General features: G+C 37.2%; 1 protein-coding gene across 4 annotated transcripts in view; it reads left to right on the plus strand.

Moving 5' to 3' along the window:
• Positions 1-22757, plus strand: part of HECTD2 (HECT domain E3 ubiquitin protein ligase 2) — an 87660-nt gene that overhangs the window by 22475 nt on the left and 42428 nt on the right. For 2 of the 4 annotated variants that reach the window (XM_082639244.1, XM_082639246.1), the window contains exon 3: positions 19299-19394. The exons of 1 other annotated variant lie outside the window; for it this stretch is intronic. In XM_082639244.1, coding sequence (XP_082495370.1) covers positions 19299-19394 — 96 coding nt within the window. Of the gene's footprint in view, positions 1-19231; positions 19395-22757 lie in introns of all 4 variants that reach the window. One more of the 4 variants, XM_082639247.1, reaches the window with a different exon arrangement.

The raw sequence follows: 22757 nt of genomic DNA on the forward strand, positions 1-22757 counted from the left end.
CCTATTAAAATAAATTAGTTGGTTTTTTGTCTTTTGCTATTGTAAACAATGCCACAGTGAATGGCTCTGTATATATGTCATTTTGTTCCTATACAGGTTTATCTGTAAGATTTCTTAGAAGTGGAATTGAGTCCAACAGTAAGTGCATTTGCAATTTCTATGTATCTCCAGGATCCAGTGTCCATGGTACACAGAGTCTTTACTCAGTAAATAATTTACTGAATGAGGAAATATATGGGAGGTACTTTTTCTGGGTTTCTGGCCAGTTCACCCTGTATCCTATCTCAAGGCTACAATAAGTTCTCTAAGATACATCCAGTATAGGGCATCTATTCTATTAGAGATAACCTTGTATAAAAAGGACTTTTGAATATTTTTATAACTAGACCCATAAAAGAACATTTTATGTATGCTTTCATTGTAGTTTTACAAACACACATAGCATTGAACTTAGTAAAAAGTACATCTCCAAACACTAATGAATGTGTCACTTTATTTGGCTCTGATGGCTAAAGTCCTGTGAGTCAGAGTGGGGTTTTTTTTCCCTTCTTTCTTCCTTTCTCTCTCCCACCTTCAATTTTATTTTTTGCCAAATGTTCAGAAAAGTCATCCTATAGACAAGGATGTAAACACCACCTGTTATGAGTAATCCACTCTGGTCTCTCCCTGTTTCCACGGCTTGCCACTACTGAAGTAGTCAGAAGCAGTACAGAGTACTGAACTGCTAGAGGGATCCTTCAGATTGTAGCTCGCTTATTACCTGCCCAGCACTCACAGGTCATCAATTATGATACTAAATAAGAACTGCGTCTTTGAGTTTACTACTACTAGTAGCTGTCATTGGGACCTTAGACTTTAAACCTAGCCCTCGAGACCCTTCGTTTACTCATCTATAGACTGAGAAAATGAGGAATTATGAGTTGTAAAATATCTTCTACACCCGAGTTTTTTGATTTAAAGGGTTAATTTTCCAACATACTGATTTTGTTTGATCCTTGTTGAGTTTTGTTTGACATTTCATAGTTTACTAGCACCTTCTTCCATGTAAATTTAGGATTTAGTTTTGCTACTTGTTTTTATACGTGATAGAAAGTTCAGCTTTATTCTGTAATCTAGTCATACAGCATTCTGCCACATTTTTCAACCGCAGAGAGCCAGGTTCAAAGGGAAAAGAATTAGACTCCATCTTTTGATAGGAGGAATATCAAAGAATTTATGGACATATTTTAAAACTACCACATCATGTGAATTGTAAGATGCAGATCAAGAAAGAGAAGCCAGGTCTTTTGAGGCTTATTTCAGAACTTTTCCCTTTACCCTGTTGTAGGGCAGGAGGTTGTAACTAAAATCAGGTGTTTAAATGACATATTCACGTTAAGTTTCCAGGCTCCTTCAATTTTTCTATTATAGGTCATTATATTATATTGTATAATAGAGAATTTTTACCTTTTTTGGTCGGTTTATAAGTCCTGTCCATTTTGTTCTTAAAAGTTTTAGAGATGGAAGTTAGAAATTATTGAACCAGTGGTTTTCAAACCTATTTTTGTTACTTTTATTTTCGGAGCAAAACACTTTTTGAAAAACAATTTTTCTCAGACCATCAGTATATTAAGCAGAGAAAAGCTGAGCTTCCCTGAGTAGACACGTTGACACAGCACCATTCCCCTGAGGTGGCCCTTGAAGTTCTTAGGAGCCTTGGGAACAACAGACTTAGGCCATCTGTTTCATTTTATAATGTCACAGCTGAGGCCCAAGGAGTTTCACTGACTTGTCCACAGTTATGAAAGTTAGTAACCTAGCCAGCAACAGGACCTAGGGCCTTACTTCCAAGGCTGGTGCTTTTTCCATTACTTACTACTTATTTAATTACAAATTATTTGGGATGACACTTAGGGTATAGCATTTTGCAACAGTGTGTCACCAGCAGCAAACCTTTATATCAGTGTTTCCTCTCCAGCAGTAGGGGGTTAAGGAACAGAGACCCAGGTTCCTCCTGTTGGACAGCTAACCTACATAGAGACTCTTGTTCCCTTTGATGCTGCTCTTGCTACCTGTGCTGGCCGACCAGGAACTGTCTTCAGTCTCCTAATCATATGACCAGTTTACAGTGTCAGTCTTCATCCTGGTGGTGCAGCTGTGGAAAGCTACATATTACTCGTCTCCAACCAGAGTCAACCTGCACTAGCTTCTTGAAAACAGTGAGCTGGTAAAATTTGGCTAATAATCTCACACCCATATATATCGTTATATTATGATCTTCACATTTTTAAAAATACACTACCAGCCCCCACCATAACCCTTATTCTTCTTGCATTGCATTAAGTGTTTTACTTAATGTTTCTAAGCAACCAACTAAAATTGGCAACACTATATTAAAAGAAAGGGAGAATGATTACCGTTTATCAGTTTAGCACAGAGTAGTCCCAAGTATTGGCTGAATGAAACCTAAATGACAGGTTCACTGGTAAATATATTTTGACTTTTTTCAGTGTATTACGATATTCTGTATTGCAAAGAAAGCTGCATATGATAGAATAAAGATCTGCCTGTTCTATTTATAATGTCGGTTTGAGATTTAATTAATCCTTCATCACCACAGTTATTGATTTTCTCTTTTGAATTAGATTTTAATAACCATCTGCGAGAACAGGCTGAAAGCCTGTCTCTGGAAACAATGCCTTGATATTCGGGGACATGAGAGCAGCTGTGAGCTGTTATTCTTCCTTTCTTAATAGCTGAATGTCACATCCTGTAGATTGGCTTTCATTCACTAATGTGAGCAAAGGATTCTGCCTTTCTTTCTGACTGAAGTCCCATTAACATAGTACGTTAGCATTCTGCATTACTCTTCAGTCCAAGTTACCTTCCAAACTAAAAATAAATTCCATCTAGGCCTCTAATTCTAACCTCACCCTATAATCCTCTCGGCTTTGGCATTGCAATTTCTCTTATGTAAGAATCTCCCCACTCTTAGTCTTTGCCAAAATCCAGTTCTCTTACTAAATAAAATTTCACTCTTCCACCTCAGTATGGTATTAATAAAAATGAGTGGGTATAAAAATGTGTATATATGCTCTATGAGTGAATAAGTTAATTTATATATGCATGAGTTTGTTTGTTTCTAATAGTGGGTGTTTATAGCCAGGTTGAGAAAGGTGTGCAGGAAGTGGTAGGAAAGGGTAAGCCTGGTGAAGAGGAAGAGAAACTGAAGAGGAGCCTCAAAATATAATAATAAAAGACTGATGTTGGAGAGAGGTTCTTTTCTGCAACATTCTTTCCCTTTAATAATGATTGCCAAACATAACCCATAACAAATAATTTACAGATACCAAATTTTACTCACAAATAAATTGAACTTCTGTCCAATTTGTGCTTAAAGTACAAATTGTTAGAAATTAGTTATTTCCATATTTAATAAAGGGTTTAAAACTCAGTTATAGAACTAAATTAAAGAAATTTAATCATCTGTTTTATGTTGTCGGCATCATTGTTCTCTCCTTAAACCACTGAATAATATTTCTCAGTGTGATCCTCAGACTTGCATGTTAGAAATGCAGATTCTTGGGCCCCACCCCAGACCTACTGAATCACAAACTTTGAGAGGGCCTAGTAGTCTTTGTTTTAGTTCAACAAGGTCTTCAGGTGATTCTGATAAACAGTAAAGTTTGAAAACCGTTGCTGTTGAGTATAAGAAATTGGCATCTCTGTACTATCTTCTAATGTGAAAGGTTATTTTAAAAGATACTCTTGGGACTTCCCTGGTGGCACAGTTGTTAAGAATCCGCCTGCCAATGCAGGGGACACGGGTTTGATCCCTGGTCCGGGAAGAACCCACATGCCACGGAGGAACTAAGCCCATGCGCCACAACTACTGAGCCTCCGCTGTAGAGCCCACAAGCCACAACTACTGAGCCTGCATGCCACAACTACTGAAGCCCGTGCACCTAGAGCCCGTGCTCTGCAACAAGAGAAGCCACCGTAATGAGAGGTGTGCGCACCACAACAAAAGAGTAGCCCCGGCTCGCCGCAACTAGAGAAAGCCTGCACACAGCAACGAAGACCCAATGCAGCCAAAAATAAAATTAAATTAAAAAAAAAGATACTCTTAACACTAATAAAATTTGAAGTCAGTGATAGATCCAAAGTTAGCTGCTTGATTGGGAGAGTGAATAAAGAAGGAAGGAGGACCTTATAGCTGTGTTACTTCTGTGATGATTGGTGATTCTGTTTGCTTAGTAGAAAATATATTCTGATTACATTAGAATGGAATTAATGGAATTACATTTCATTATTGTAGAATTTAGAATCTATAGAATATTAATCTATTCTATTGGTTTGGAAGTATTAATACTTGACAAAATACAGTAACCAAAGTAAAATGCTTAAAGGATAGGCTCAGCAGCAGAATGGAAGAGACAGGAATTAAAAAGCTGGAATATAGAACAATGGAAATTACCCAGTCTGAATAATAAAGAGAAAATAGACTGGAAAGAAAAAAAGAATCATCTCAGAGACCTGTGGGACTATAACAAAAGACATTACATTCTTTTTTTTTAACACCTTTATTGGAGTATAATTGCTTTACAGTGGTGTGTTAGTTTCTGCTTTATAACAAAGTGAATCAGCTATACATATACATATATCCCCATATCTCCTCCCTCTTGTGTCTCCCTCCCACCCTCTGTATCCCACCCCTCTAGGTGGTCACAAAGCACCAAGCTGATCTCCCTGTGCTATGCAGCTGCTTCCCACTAGCTATCTATTTTACGTTTGGTAGTATATATAAAAGACATTACATTCTTGTCATTGGAGTCTTAGAAGGAGAGGAAGAAGAGGGTAGGCTGAAAAAGTACTCAAAAAATAATTGAAAGCTTCCCATACTTGGCAAGAGACATGAACCTATAGGTTCAAGAAGCTGAGCAAATCCCATACAGGGTAAACCCAAAGAAATCCTCATCAAGTCATATCATAATTAGACCTCTGAAAACTAAAGACAACAGCAACAAAATGTTTAAAAGCAGCCAGAGAAACAGGATACCTTTACTGCTAGGGGAAAACCTTTCAAATAACAGCAGATTTCTAATCAGTAACCATGGAGGCCAGAAGGAAGTGGCTGGGAGAACTGCCAGCCCAGAATCCTACACCTGGTGAAAATGTTTTTCAGGAATGCAGAGGATATCAAGACATTCTCAGACGGAAGAAAACAAACAGAATTTGTTGCCAGTAGATGGTCTAAAAGAGTGCACGAAGAGGTTCCCTAAACAGAAAAGAAACAATAAAAGAAGGAACCTTGAACATCAAGAAAAAGAAATAACATGATGAGCAAAAACTAGGTAGTACAATAGACCTTCCTTTTCCTTTTGTGTTTTCTAAATTATGGTTGACAATGGAAACAAACATTATAACACTGGTATGGTTCTAAATGTATGTAAGTAAATACTTAAGATAATTATAAACAGAAGTGTAAAGAGATGTAAAAGCAGGTACAATTTCTACACTTTACTCCAACTGGTAAAATGATGACACCGTAGACTAAAATAAGTTATGTGTATATAATGTAACATCTAGAGCAACCTTTCGGTAATGCTACAGATAAATCAAAATGGAATTCTAAAAAATGTTCAAGTAACTCACAGGGAGGCAGGAAAAATAAGAATGACCAAATAGAAAACAAAAATATTAAATGGTAGAACTTAAGCCCTAACATATCAATAATTATATTAAATGTAAATGGTCTAAATACATCAATTAATAGAGATTGGCAGAGTAGGTTAAAAACATGCCCCAACTATATGCTGTCTACAAGAAACTCAATTCAAATATAGCAATATAGGCAGGTTGAAAGTGAAAGGATGGAAAAAGGTATACAGTAATGGCTATATTAATATCAGATAAAGTAGACTTAGAACAAAGAAAATTACTAGAGACAGAGATATATTATGTAGTGATAAAAAGGATGATCATCAAGAAGATACAGCAATCATAAATGTGTACATACCAAACAATAGAGTTATAAAATATATAGAGCAAAAACTGGTAGAACTGAAAGGAGAAACAGAAAAATCCACAATTGGGTGTTGACGCCTCTAACTGTAACTGTGGATTTGATAGACCTAGACAGAAAAATCAGCAAAGATATAGAATATAGAAGATGCAGCTCAACAGCATCATCAACCAACAAGATCTAATAGACATTTGTGTTCCACCCAACAACAGTAGAATACACATGCCTTTCAAGTGCCCACAGAACGTGTACCAACACTGACCACATCCTGGACCATAAAACAAATCTCAATAATTTTCAAAAATTGAAATAATGCAGAATATGTTCTCTGACCACAGTTGCATCAAATTAGAAATCAATAACAGAAAATAAAAGGAAAATCTCCAAACACCTGGAAACCAAACAACATACTTCTAAATAACCCATGGGTTAAGGAGGAAGTCTCTAGGGAAATTTAAAAAAACGAATGGAGCTGAATGAAGATTAAAATACAGCATATCAAAATACTTCTAAAGCAGTTTGTAAAGGGGAAATATATAGCAATCAATGCATGCATTAGGTAAAAGGGAAAGTTTCAATACCAACATCTAAGCTCCCACTTTAAGAACCTAGAAAAAGAAGATCAAAATAAACCCAAAACAAACTGAAGGGAGGAAATATAAAGATAAGAACAAAAAATCAGTAACAAAGAGAAAAGAGAAAAATCAGTGAAGCAAAGAGCTGGGGTTTTTTTTAACAAATGAATAAAATTGACAAACCTCTGTCATGAAATTGACAAAAAGAAGACATAGCTCATCAAGATCACAAATGAAATGGGATATCACAACAGACCCCACAGGCAGTAAAAAGGGTGGGTGGGGGATGCCACAAACAACTCTGCATAAATTTGACAACCTACATGAAATTGACCAATTCCTCAAGAAAATACAAACTACCACAACTCATCCAGTATGAAGTATATAGTTTGAATAGCCCTATAAATATTAAAGAAATTGAATTCATAATTTTAAAACTCTTAAAAAAGAAATCAGCTCCCAATAGTTTTACTGGAGAATTCTACCAAATGTTCAGAAAAGAATTAACACCAATTTTATCCAGTCTCTTCCCAAAGTAGATAATGAGAGAACACTTCCCATTTCATTTTATGAAACTGATGTTACTCCAACACCAAAACTAAACAAACATAGTAAAAAAAAATTATAGACCAATCTTTAACAAAATATTAGCAAATAGAATTCAGCAATATATAAAAACAATTATACACCATGATCAAGTGGAGTTTATTCCAGAAATGCAAACTGTTTCCATATTTGAAAATCAATCAATGTAATTTACTATATTAACAGTCTAATAATACAAATCACGTGATTATATCAAAAGCATTTGACAAAATTCAACACCCCATTCATGGTAAAAAAAAAATAAAACAAAAAGAAAGTCTCAAAAAATAGGAAGAGAGGAGATCTTCCTTAACTTGGTAAAGAGCATCTATAAAAAATGTACAGCTAACATTTTACTTAATGGTGAAAGACTAAATGCTTTCTCCTTTTAAGATTGGGAACAATGCAAAAAAATGTCTGTTCTCACCACCCTTATTCAACATAGCATTGGAAGTTCTAGTCAGAAAAATAAGGCAAGAAAAAGAAGAGCCATCCAGATCAGAAAGTAAGTAATAAAACTGTCCCTATTTGCAGATGACATAATTATCTACATAAAAAAATCCCAAGAAAAAAATCCCAAGTTTTGTTTTCAACAACAAAACTCCTAGGACTAATAGACGAGTTTAGTAAGTTGAAGGATGTAACATACAAAAACCAATTGTGTTTATGTTAGCAATAAATACATGTGCCCTGAAATTTAAAATATATATCATTTATAATCACATTAAAAAATAAAATACTTAAATATAAATCTAGCAAGCATTACAAGACTTATATGCTAAGAATTACACATTGCTAATGAAAGAAATTTTAAAAGACTTAAATAAGTGGAGAGACATACTGTGTTCAGGGATGGGAAGACTCGATGTAGTAAAGATGCCAATTCTCCCCAAATTGATATACAAATTTAACATAATTTGTATCAAAATCCCGTAAACCTTTTCTTTTCTTTTTTTTAGCAGCTATAGACAAGATTATTCTCAAATTTATGTGGAAAGGCAGAGGAACTAGAAAAACAATTTTGAAAAAGAATGAAGTGGGAGAAATTAGTCTACCTGATTTCAAGATTTACTATATAGCTACAAGTAATCAAGACTGTGAGGTATTACTGGAGGGATAAATACAGGGATCAGTGGAATAGAGAGCCCAGAAATAGACCCATGTAAATATGCCCAGTTACAATTTGACAAAGGAGCAAAAGCAATTCAATAGAAGAAAGATAGCCTTTTCAACAATTGGTACTGGAGTAATTGGACATGTATAAATATCGACCCAGATCTCACACCTTATACAAATATTAACTGAAAATGGATAACTGACTTAAATGTAAAACCCTAAAACACTTAGGGAAAAAAACCAAAACAATAGGAGACAATCTTCAGGATCTAGGGCTAGAAAAGAGTTCTTAGTCTTGACACCAAAAGCACAATTCATAAAATGAAAAAATTGTAAAATCTGACTTTTTGGTGATGGCCATTATGAGTGGTGTGAGGTGATACCTCATTGTGGTTTTGATTTGCATTTCTCTAGTAATTAGTGATACTGAGCATCTTTGCATGTGCCTGTTGCCCATCTGTATGGCTTCTTTGGAGAAATGTCTATTTAGGTCTTCTGCCCATTTTTTGATTGGGTTGTTTGTTTTTTTTATATTAAACTGTGTGAGCTGTTTGTATATTTTGGAAATTAATCCCTTGTCTGTCGCATTGCTTGCAAATATTTTCTCCCATTTCATAGGCTGTCTTTTCATATTATGGTTTCCTTTGCTGTGCAAAAGTGTTTAAGCTTTTAGGTCCCATTTGTTTATTTTTGTTTTTATTTCCATTACTCTAGGAGACAGACCCAAAGAAATATTGCTGTGATTTATGTCAGAGAGTGTTCTGCCTATGTTCTCCTCTAGGAGTTTTACAGTATCCAGTCTTATACCTAGGTCTTTAATCCATTTTGAGTTTATTTTTGTATATGGTGTTAGAGAATGTTCCAATTTCATTCTTCTACATTTAGCTTTCCCAGTTTTCCCAGCACCACTTAGTGAATAGACTGTCTTTTCTCTTGTATATTGTATATACAATATGTCTTGTATTTTCTCTTGTATACTGTATATACAATATGTCTTTTCTCTTGTATATTGTATATACAATTTCTCTTGTATATATATATTCTCTTGTATATTCTCTTGTATATCTCTTTTCTCTTGAATATACAATAAGAATTGTATATTCTTACCTGCTTTGTTGTAGATTAATTGACCATAAGTGTGTGGGTTTATTTCTGGGCTTTCTATCGTGTTCCATTGATGTATGTGTCTGTTTTTGTGCCAGTACCATACTGTTATTACTGTAACTTCGTAGTATAGTCTGAAGTCAGGGAACATGATTCCTCCAGCTCTTCTTAAAAAACTAAACATGCAATGACCATTTAACCCAGCAATTGCCCTCCTGGGCATTTATCTCAGAGAAATGAAAGTTCACCCAAGAACCTATACACGAATGTTTATAGCAGCTTTACTCATAGTAACTCCAAACAGATGTCCTTCAATGGGTGAATGGTTAAATAAGCTGTAGTACACCCATGCCATGGATTACTGCTCAGCAATGAAAAGGAATAAACTGTTCATACATGCAACAACCTGAATGAATCTCTGGAGAATTATGCTGAGTAAAAGAAAGCCAATCCCAAAAGGTTACATATATATGATTCTGTTTATACAGCACTTTTGAAATGACAACATTATAGACATGAAAGAACAGATTAGTTGTTGCCAGGGATTAAGCAAGGTGGAGGCAGGGGGAAGTAAGTGTGGCTGTAAAGGACACCATGAGGGCAACACGGTGATGAAATGTTCTATATCTGACTGTGTCAGGGGTACATGGGATGTCTCTGTATTGTTTCTTACAACTACATGGGATTCTACAGTTATCTCAAAATTTAAAAAGTTTAATTATAAAATTAAGTATGGTAACTCTAGAAGTTTAGGGAAAAACAGGTTTTTGATCCTCAGATGTACAGAATTTGATTAATCACAATTCTGGTTCATGACACTGACCTTGGTCCATTCAGAGCTCTATTGGTTGCTTTATTTTAATAATAGGGATATGAAATAGTATAATATAACATATTATAGTGTCATAGTTTATTTCCACTGAATGCTGTGTAAATACTGTGTTGTCTAAATATACCACAATGTATTCAATTCTCTGAATAATGGATAATTGGATTATTTTCAGATTTTTTTTCCTGAAACAATACTTTTGTGAATATTCTTGTATATGTCTTCTGATGTACTTATGCAAAATTTCTCTTGGACATGTGTTTAGGAGTGAATTGCTGGAAATGATTATAAGATAATGCCAAACTTCTTTTCAGTTTTTTAAAGTGTTTGTGGAAGTTAATACACCTACCAGCAATACGTGAAATATCAAATTAATCTACATCCTCTCTAACAGTATCATACTTTTTAATTCTTGCCAGTTGAGTGGATATAAGATTGTGTCTCATGTTCTTTATTTGCATTTTCTTAATCACTAATGAGACTGAATGTCTTTTGATGTGTGTATGGTATATGTGTTTCTTTCTCTAGAATGCCTGTTTGATTCTTCTGCACATTATTCTATTGGATTTTTTCCTCTTTTTCTCAATGATTTTGAGGAAATATCTCTCTATTCTTGGTGCTCATCCTTTGTTGTATGTGTTTCAGATTTTCCCTCCAACTTCTAACTTATATTTTTAATTCAAGATATCTTTGATGATCAGAAGTTTTTAATTTTAACATAGTCAAAAATGTATGTTTTTTTATAGTTGCACTTTTTAGTTTCTCTTAAAGAAACTTCTCTGTCCCCAAATCAGAAGGATTTTCCTATTCCTAGTTTTTAAGGTATGAGATAGGAATCCAACTTCATTTTTTCCCCATGTGGTTAACCATATTTTCAAATCCTTTCTTTCTTCCAATGATCTGCCATATATTTCATATATTGAACTTTCATGTGTGGATGGATATGATTCTGGGTTCTCTAGTCCACTGGTCAACTTATCTAATCCTGTGTCAGTAAAACACTGCCTTAGTTACTATAAGCTCAAAATTTTTGATATCTGGTAGAGAAAGGTCCCCACTTCTTACTCGTGTTTCTTTAGAAATGCTTTAGCTATTCTTGTGCACTTGGTCTTCCATATGACTTTCAGAATCAGTTCTATGACTTTTAGAATCAGCAAGTTCCAAAATATTGCTGGGATTTTTATTGAATTGCATTGACTCTGAAGAACAATTAAGAAAAATTGTCTTCTTTATGATCGTCAGCATTTCTAGCCATAAACATGGTATTGCTTTCTATTTGTTTAGATCTTTTTTTCAATCTCTCAACAATGTTTTAGTATTTTCTCTACAGAGATTTACAATTTGTTTATTAGTACTTAATTTTCAGTAGTTCTACAAATTTTTAAAAATTGTATTTTCTAGTTGTTTGTTGCTGGTGTTTACAAATGCAGTTGACTGTTATATATTGATTTTTTAATCCATCAACCTTGCTAAACTCCTGTATTATTTCTAATTGTAGATTTTTTTGGATTTGACTGTGTTTATAATCAAATCATTTGAAAACGACAGTGTTTTATCTTCCTTTCTAATCCTGAGTCTTTAAAATCTCTTTTCTGTCTTTATACATGCTAGGACCTCCAGCACAGTGTTGAATAAATGTGCTGATAGTACCTTTATTCCCATGTTATTCCAGTCCTTATTTAAAAGAGAATGTTTATAATATTTCTCCATTAATTATGATGTTTGCTGTAGTTAACTCACTTTGTCCCCTTCAAATAGAATATAAATTTTTTAAAAACAAAATTTCATAATATATGGACAGAGTTGTTTTCAATAAATTATTCATATGAGGAATTGTTAAGTTTATATTCCTTGACCGCAATGCCACAAAACTAGAATTAATAATAGAAATTTAAGCATACTGGCTAAAAAAAAATTTTTAATAGATTCTTTAATTTCTACATTAAAAAAATTAAAACTGAACTTACAGGTTTAGAAAATAGCAACTATGAGAACTATGAGAATACTGCATGATAAATTATGAGATAAGACTAGAGCTGTATTCAAAACAAAAGTCAAGCCTTTAATATTTTCACTCTGAAAAAAAAGGGGGAGAATTAGTTAGCTTCCAGTGTTGGATTGCTCCAGGGCTCAGTCCCCAGAACTCAGTTCTCAGGCTTCTTCTCTATTTACACTCTCCTTAGGAATCTCATTAATCGAGCATTTTAACTGTGAACTATAAACCTTCACACTCCCCTGAACTCAAGATTCATATCATACAGCTACACGTGGAACAACTCCTACAGAACACCTACTGAACGCTGGCAGAAGACCCCAGACCTGCCAAAAGGCAAGAAACTCCCCACATACTGGGTAGGGCAAAGCGGAGAGATTCCCGCACAGAGGATCGGTGCCGAGCGGCACTCACCAGCCCGAGAGGCTTGTCTGCTCACCCGCCGGGGTGGGCGGCGCTGGAAGCTGAGGCTCGGGCTTCAATCAGAGCGCAGGGAGAGGACTGGGGCTGGCGGCGAGAACTCAGCCTGAAGGGGGCTAATGTGCCACAGCTAGCCGGGAGGGAGTCCGGGAAAACTCTGGAGCTGCCGAAGAGGCAAGAGACTTTTTCTTCCCTCTTGGTTTCCTGGTGCGCGAGGAGAGGGGATTAAGAGCGCTGCTTAAAGGGGCTCCACAGATGGGCACGAGTCGCGGCTGAAAGCGTGGAGCCCAGTGACGGACGTGGGACGCTGGGGCTGCTGCTGCCGCCGCCAAGAAGCCTGTGTGCGAGCGCAGGTCACTGTCCACACCGCCCTTCCGGGAGCCTGTGCAGCCCGCCACTGCCGGGGTCCCGGGATCCAGGGGCGGCTTCCCTGGGAGAACGCACGGCGCGCCTCGGGCTGGAGCACGCCGACCTCTGCCGCTGCAAGCTCGCCCCGCACTCCGTGCCCCTCCCTCCCGCCCGGCCTGAGTAAGCCAGAGTCCCCGAAGAGGCTGCTCCTTTAACCCTGTCCTGTCTGAGCGAAGAACAGACGCCCTCCAGCGACCTACACGCAGAGGCGGGGCCAAATCCAAAGCTGAGACCCAGGAGCTGTGAGAACAAAGAAGAGAAAGGGAAACCTCTCCCAGCAGCCTCAGAAGCAGCGGATTAAAGCTCCACAATCAACTTGTTGTACCCTGCATCTGTGGAATACATGAATAGACAACAAGTCATCCCAAATTGAGGAGCCAGGAGTCAGTGCTGTGCCTCTGAGGTGGGAGAGCCAACTTCAGGACACTGGTCCACAAGAGACCTCCCAGCTCCACATAATATCAAACAGTGAAAATCTTCCAGAGATCTCCATCTCAACACCAGCACCCAGCTTCACTCAACGACCAGCAAGCTACAGTGCTGGACACCCTATGCCAAACAACTAGCAAGACAGGAACACAACGCCACCCATTAGCAGAGAGGTGGCCTAAAATCATAAAAAGTCTTCAGGCACCCCCAAAACACACCACCAGACGTGGACCTGCCCACCAGAAAGACAAGATCCAGCCTCATCCACCAGAACACAGGCACTAGTCCCCTCCACCAGGAAGCCTACACAACCCACTAAACCAACCTTAGCCACTGGGGACAGACACCAAAAACAACGGGAACTACGAACCTGCAGCCTGCAAAAAGGAGACCCCAAACACAGTAACATAAGCAAAATGAGAAGACAGAAAAACACACAGCAGGAGAAGGAGCAAGATAAAAACCCACCAGACCTAACAAATGAAGAGGTAATAGGCAGTCTACCTGAAAAAGAATTCAGAATAATGATAGTAAAGATGATCCAAGATTCTATTTCCAAGATCCAAAATCTTGTAAATAGAATAGACAAAATGCAAGAAACAGTTAACAAGGACCTAGAAGAACTAAAGATGAATCAAGCATCAATTAAAAACACAATAAATGAAATGAAAAATACTCTAGATGGGATCAATAGCAGAATAACTGAGGCAGAAGAACGGATAAGTGAGGTGGAAGATAAAATAGTGGAAATAACTGCTGCAGAGCAAAATAAAGAAAAAAGAATGAAAAGAACAGAGGACAGTCTCAGAGACCTCTGGGACAACATTAAATGCACCAACATTCGAATTATAGGGGTTCCAGAAGAAGAAGAGAAAAAGAAAGGGACTGAGAAAATATTTGAAGAGATTATAGTTGAAAACTTCCCTAATATGGGAAAGGAAATAGTTAATCAAGTCCAGGAGGCACAGAGAGTCCCATACAGAATAAATCCAAGGAGAAATATGCCAAGATACATATTAATCAAACTGTCAAAAATTAAACACAAAGAAATCATATTAAAAGCAGCAAGGGAAAAACAACAAATAACACACAAGGGAATCCGCATCAGGTTAACAGCTGATCTCTCAGCAGAAACTCTACAAGCCAGAAGGGAGTGGCAGGACACAATTAAAGTGATGAAGGAGAAAAACCTGCAGCCAAGATTACTCTACCCAGCAAGGATCTCATTCAGATTTGATGGAGAAATTAAAATTAAAACGTTTACAGACAATCAAAAGCTGAGAGAGTTCAGCACCACCAAACCAGCTTTACAACAAATGCTAAAGGAACTTCTCTAGGCAAGAAACACAACAGAAGGAAAAGACCTACAATAACGAACCCAAAACAATTAAGAAAATGGGAATAGGAACATACATATCGATAATTACCTTAAATGTAAATGGACTAAATGCTCCCACCAAAAGACACAGATTGGCTGAATGGATACAAAAACAAGACCCATATATATGCTGTCTACAAGAGACCCACTTCAGACCTAGAGACACATACAGACTGAAAGTAAGGGGATGGAAAAAGATATTCCATGCAAATGGAAACCAAAAGAAAGCTGGAGTAGCAATTCTCATATCAGACAAAATAGACTTTAAAATAAAGACTACTACAAGAGACAAAGAAGGACACTACATAATGATCAAGGGATCGATCCAAGAAGAAGATATAACAATTGTAAATATTTATGCACCCAACATAGGAGCACCTCAATACATAAGGCTAATACTAACAGCCATAAAAGGAGAAATCGACAGTAACACAATCATAGTAGGGGACCTTAACACCCCACTTTCACCAATGGACAGATCATCCAAAATGAAAATAAATAAGGAAACACAAGCTTTAAATGATACATTAAACAAGATGGACTTAATTGATATTTATAGGACATTCCATCCAAACACAACAGAATACACATTTTTCTCAAGTGCTCATGGAACATTCTCCAGGATAGATCATATCTTGGGTCACAAATCAAGCCTTGGTAAATTTAAGAAAATTGAAATTGTATCAAGTATCTTTTCCGACCACAGTGCTATGAGACTAGATATCAATTACAGGAAAAGAGCTGGGAAAAATACAAACACATGGAGGCTAAACAATACACTACTTAATAACGAAGTGATCACTGAAGAAATCAAAGAGGAAATTAAAAAATACCTAGAAACAAATGACAATGGAGACACGACGACCCAAAACCTATGGGATGCAGCAAAAGCAGTTCTAAGAGGGAAGTTTATAGCAATACAATCCCACCTTAAGAAACAGGAAACATCTCGAATAAACAACCTAACCTTGCACCTAAAGCAATTAGAGAAAGAAGAACCAAAACATCCCAAAGTTAGCAGAAGGAAAGAAATCATAAAAATCAGATCAGAAATAAATGAAAAAGAAATGAAGGAAACGATAGCAAAGATCAATAAAACTAAAAGCTGGTTCTTTGAGAAGATAAACAAAATTGATAAACCATTAGCCAGACTCATCAAGAAAAAAAGAGAGAAGACTCAATAGAATTAGAAATGAAAAAGGAGAAGTAACAACTGACACTGCAGAAATACAAAAGATCATGAGAGATTACTACACACAACTCTATGCCAATAAAATGGACAACCTGGAAGAAATGGACAAATTCTTAGAAATGCACAACCTGCCAAGACTGAATCAGGAAGAAATAGAAAATATGAACAGACCAATCACAAGCACTGAAATTGAAACTGTGATTTAAAATCTTCCAACAAACAAAAGCCCAGGACCAGATGGCTTCACAGCCGAATTCTATCAAGCATTTAGAGAAGAGCTAACACCTATCCTTCTCAAACTCTTCCAAAATATAGCAGAGGGAGGAACACTCCCAAACTCATTCTACGAGGCCACCATCACCTTGATACCAAAACCAGACAAGGATGTCACAAAGAACGAAAACTACAGGCCAATATCACTGATGAACATAGATGCAAAAATCCTCAACAAAATACTAGCAAACAGAATCCAACAGCACATTAAAAGGATCCTACACCATGATCAAGTGGGGTTTATTCCAGGAATGCAAGGATTCTTCAATATACACAAATCAATCAACGTGATACACCATATTAACAAATTGAAGGAGAAAAACCGTATGATCATCTCAATAGATGCAGAGAAAGCTTTCGACAAAATTCAACACCCATTTATGATAAAAACCCTGCAGAAAGTAGGCATAGAGGGAACTTTCCTCAACATAATTAAGGCCATATATGACAAACCCACAGCCAGCATCATCCTCAATGGTGAAAAACTGAAACCATTTCCACTAAGATCAGGAACAAGACAAGGTTGCCCACTCTCACCACTCTTATTCAACATAGTTTTGGAAGTTTTAGCCACAGCAATCAGAGAAGAAAAGGAAATAAAAGGAATCCAAATTGGAAAAGAAGAAGTAAAGCTGTCACTGTTTGCACATGACATGATACTATACATAGAGAATCCTAAAGATGCTACCAGAAAACTACTAGAGCTAATCAATGAATTTGGTAAAGTTGCAGGATACAAAATTAATGCACAGAAATCTCTGGCATTCCTATATACTAATGATGAAAAATCTGAAAGTGAACTCAAGGAAACACTCCCATTTACCATTGCAACAAAAAGAATAAAATATCTAGGAATAAACCTACCTAAGGAGACAAAAGACCTGTATGCAGAAAATTATAAGACACTGATGAAAGAAATTAAAGATGATACAAATAGATGGAGAGATGTACCATGTTCTTGGATTGGAAGAATCAACATTGTGAAAATGACTCTACTACCCAAAGCAATCTACAGATTCAATGCAATCCCTATCAAACTACCACTGGCATTTTTCACAGAACTAGAACAAAAAATTTCACAATTTATATGGAAACACAAAAGACCCCGAATAGCCAAAGCAATCTTGAGAACGAAAAATGGAGCTGGAGGAATCAGGCTCCCTGACTTCAGACTATACTACAAAGCTACAGTATTCAAGACAGTATGGTACTGGCACAAAAACAGAAAGATAGATCAATGGAACAGGATAGAAAGCCCAGAGATAAACCCACGGACATATGGTCACCTTATCTCTGATAAAGGAGGCAGGAATGTACAGTGGAGAAAGGACAGTCTCTTCAATAAGTGGTGCTGGGAAAACTGGACAGGGACATGTAAAAGTATGAGATTAGATCACTCCCTAACACCATACACAAAAATAAGCTCAAAATGGATTAAAGACCTAAATGTAAGGCCAGACACTATCAAACTCTTACAGGAAAACATAGGCAGAACACTCTATGACATAAATCACAGCAAGATCCTTTTTGACCCACCTCCTAGAGAAATGGGAATAAAGACAAAAATAAACAAATGGGACCTACTGAAACTTCAAAGCTTTTGCACAGCAAAGGAAACCATAAACAAGACCCAAAGACAACCCTCAGAATGGGAGAAAATATTTGCAAATGAAGCAACTGACAAAGGATTAATCTCCAAAATTTATAAGCAGCTCATGCAGCTCCATAACAAAAAAACAAACAACCCAATCCAAAAATGGGCAGAAGACCTAAATAGACATTTCTCCACAGAAGATATACAGACTGCCAACAAACACATGAAAGGATGCTCAACATCTTTACTCATTAGAGAAATGCAAATCAAAACTACAATGAGATATCATCTCAAACCAGTCAGAATGGCCATCATCAGAAAATCTAGAAACAATAAATGCTGGAGAGGGTGTGGAAAAAAGGGAACACTCTTGCACTGCTGGTGGGAATGTGAATTGGTACAGCCACTATGGAGAACGGTATGGAGGTTCCTTAAAAAACTACAAATAGAACTACCATATGACCCAGCAATCCCACTACTGGGCATATACCCTGAGAAAACCATAATTCAAAAAGAGACATGTAACAAAATGTTCATAGCAGCCCTATTTACAATAGCCCAGAGATGGAAACAACCTAAGTGTCCATCATCGGATGAATGGGTAAAGAAGATGTGGCACATATATACAATGGAGTATTACTCAGCCATAAAAAGAAATGAAATTGAGCTATTTGTAATGAGGTGGATGGACCTAGAGTCTGTCATACAGAGTGAAGTAAGTCAGAAAGAGAAAGACAAATACTGTATGCTGACACATATATATGGAATTTAAGAAAAAAAATGTCATGAAGAACATAGGGGTAAGACAGGAGTAAAGTCACAGACCTACTAGAGATTGAACTTGAGCATATGGGGAGGGGGAAGGGTAAGCTATGACAAAGTGAAAGAGCGGCATGGACATATATAGACTGCCAAACGTAAGGTATATAGCTAGTGGGAAGCAGCCGCATAGCACAGGGAGATCAGCTTGGTGCTTTGTGACCGCCTGGAGGGGTGGGGTAGGGAGGGCGGGAGGGAGACGCAAAAGGGAGGCGATATGGGAACATATGTATATGTATAACTGATTAAATTTGTTATAAAGCAAAAAAATTTTAAAAAATTTTTAAAAAAGATTCATATCTACTCAACATCTGCATTTGGATATCTCATGAGCATCTTACCTTTAATGGGGCCAAAAGAAAACTTTTGACTCCTCCCGCAGCCCAACTGCCCCATGCCAAAAAACTTTCTCTAGTGTTCTGTTGTTCTCTATTTCAGTAAATGGTCTCACCGTTCACCCAGTTGGTCAGGCTGAATTATCAGTCATCTTTGGCTCATCTCTATTTTAACAGATTCTGGCATTTCTACCTTTCTGCGAGTATACCTTCCAACAGCATATCCTATTAATTCTCTACGCAGAATATGTCACAAATCCAACCATTTCTCATCAGTTCTACTACCACCGCTCTTGTCCCAGCCACCAACCGTCTCTCACTAAGCCTACTACCTTACCAGGTATTGCTAGATATTATTAAACTATAGTAATTGAAATTATTTGGTACAATAATAAACAGGTCAGTGAAATCATATGCATAGCCCAATAATAGACCCCAGTATATAAAAGAACTTAATATATGATAAGAGTATCAAAAAACATTGTGCAATGACATACTTTCATAAACGATATTCTGAAATGGGCCATTTAGGAAAAAATACTTATATTTTATATTGTACTACCTCTTGTATAATAAAATAAATTCTAGAAATGATAGGGAGCATTTATTGAGCATTTACTCTTTGCCAGGCAATGTGGTAAGTGTATCCTTCACAAGTGCTACAATGAAGAAAACAAATTAAAATAGATACATAGTTATCTGATCTCTAGAGAGGGAAGGCTTGGCTTACTAATCATAAAAAATACTAAAGGAATAGGTTGATAAAATTAACTAATACAAGTATTACAAGTATTATTTAAATACTTTTCTGTTTTCAGAAATAAAATTAAAAGGCAAAAGATTTTGTGAAGGTAGCAGCAGAAGCAGCATTGTTTTTTAATCTCCCTGAATCCCCAATGAAACATGCACACCACCTGTATAGCAGAATTAAACATCATGGACATCATTTACCACAGAATTAGCTCATAAGATGTTCCCATAAGCCCCAAAAGATAGCAGGAGAGATCACCAAAATCAGAAGATCTCCATGGTGTAAGCAGAAGAAAGCATCTGGGCTGTTTGATGGACCTGAGAACAAGAGAGCTTAAGAATAAGCAACATGTACCTGTCCAGTTTTCCCAGCACCACTTATTGAAGAGGCTGTCTTTTCTCCACTGTATATTCTTGCCTCCTTTATCAAAGATAAGGTGACCATATGTGCGTGGGTTTATCTCTGGGCTTTCTATCCTGCTCCATTGATCTATATTTCTGTTTTTGTGCCAGTACCATACTGTCTTGATTACTGTAGCTTTGTAGTATAGTCTGAAGTCAGGGAGCCTGACTCCTCCAGCTCCATTTTTCATTCTCAAGATTGCTTTGGCTCTTCAGGGTCTTTTGTGTTTCCATACAAATTGTGAAATTTTTTGTTCTAGTTCTGTGAAAAATGCCAGTGGTAGTTTGATAGGTATTGCATTGAATCTGTAGATTGCTTTGGATAGTAGAGTCATTTTCACAATGTTGATTCTTCCAATCCAAGAGCATGGTATATCTCTCCATCTGTTTGTATCATCTTTATTTTCTTTCATCAGTGTCTTATAATTTTCTGTATACAGGTCTTTTGTCTCCGTAGGTAGGTTTATTCCTAGATATTTTATTCTTTTTGTTGCAGTGGTAATTGGGAGTGTTTTCTTAATTTCACTGTCAGATATTTCATCATTAGTGTATAGGAATGCCAGAGATTTCTGTGCATTAATTTTGTATCCTGCTGCTTTACCAAATTCATTTATTAGCTCTAGTAGTTTTCTGTTAGCATCTTTAGGATTCTCTTTGTAGAGTATCATGTCATCTGCGACAGCCTCTTCAATAAGTGCTGGGAAAGCTGGACAGGTACATGTAAAAGTATGAGATTAGAACACTCCCTAACACCATCCGCAAAAATAAGCTCAAAATGGATTAAAGACTTAAATTTAAGGCCAGAAACTATCAATCTCTTACAGGAAAACATAGGCAGAACACTCTATGACATAAATCACAGCAAGATCCTTTTTGACCCACCTCCTAGAGAAATGGGAATAAAACAAAAATAAACAAATGGGACCTAATGAAACTTAAAAGCTTTTGCACAGCAAAGGAAACCATAAACAAGACCAAAAGACAACCCTCAGAATGGGAGAAAATATTTGCAAATGAAGCAACTGACAAAGGATTAATCTCCAAAATTTACAAGCAGCTCATGCAGCTCAATAATAAAAAAACAAACAACCCAATCCAAAAATGGGCAGAAGACCTAAATAGACATTTCTCCAAAGAAGATATACAGATTGCCAACAAACACATGAAAGAATGATCAGCATCATTAATCATTAGAGAAATGCAAATCAAAACTACAATGAGATATCATCTCACACCGGTCAGAATTGCCATCATCAAAAAATCTAGAAACAATAAATGCTGGAGAGGGTGTGGAGAAAAGGGAACACTCTTGCACTGCTGGTGGGAATGTAAATTGGTACAGCCACTATGGAGAACAGTATGGAGGTCCCTTAAAAAACTACAAATAGCGACTTCCCTGGTGGCGCAGGGGTTGAGAGTCCGCCTGCTGATGCAGGGGACACGGGTTCGTGCCCCGGTCCAGGAAGATCCCACATGCCACGGAGCAGCTGGGCCCATGAGCCATGGCCGCTAAGTCTGCGTGTCCGGAGCCTGAGCTCCACAACGGCAGAGGCCACAACAGTGAGAGGTCCATGTACCGTTAAAAAAAAAAAAAATACAAATAGAACTACCATACGACCCAGCAATCTCACTACTGGGCATATACACTGCGAAAACCATAATTCAAAAAGAGTCATGTACCGAAATGTTCATTGCAGCTCTATTTACAATAGCCAGGACATGGAAGCAACCTAAGTGTCCATCATCGGATGAATGGATAAAGAAGATGTGACACATATATATAATGGAATATTACTCAGCCATAAAAAGAAATGAAATTGAGTTATTTGTAGTGAAGGGGATGGACCTGGAGTCTGTCATAAAGATTTAAGTAAGTCAGAAAGAGAAAAACAAATACCATATGCTAACACATATATATGGAATCTAAGAAAAAAAAAAGGTCATGAAGAACCTAGTGGTAAGACAGGAATAAAGACACAGACCTACTAGAGAATGGACTTGAGGATATGGGGAGGGGGAAGGGTAAGCTATGACAAAGTGAGAGAGTGGCATGGACATATATACAGTACCAAACGTAAAATAGATAGCTAGTGGGAAGCAGCCACATAGCATAGGGAGATCAGCTCAGTGGTTTGTGACCACCTAGAGGGGTAGGATAGGGAGGGTGGGAGGGAGGGGGATGCAAGAGGGAAGAGATATGGGAACATGTATATGTATAACTGATTCCCTTTTTATAAAGCAGAAACTAACACACCATTGTAAAGCAATTGTACTCCAATAAAGATGTTAAAAAAAAAAAAAAAGAAGCAACAGGTATTCATTGGAAAGCTCAGGAGCCCAGTTTGAGAACAAAAGCTGAAACTGGGAGGGGTTTTGCCAAGAGCAGGTGAATGCAGAGGGCCCATGCTGAGATCTGAAGGGAGCAGGTAACCCCTGTGAATTCTCCAAACTAGGGATCCCTTCCAGGCAGGGGGGCGGGGGGGGGGGTGCATTCTGAGATCAGAATCAAATTTGAGCAGCACTGGGACAATAAAGATTAAAGACAGAGATC

This window comes from Mesoplodon mirus (genome assembly GCF_964341445.2).
Source record: "Mesoplodon mirus genome assembly, chromosome: 2".
Taxonomy (NCBI): Eukaryota; Metazoa; Chordata; class Mammalia; order Artiodactyla; family Ziphiidae; genus Mesoplodon; species Mesoplodon mirus.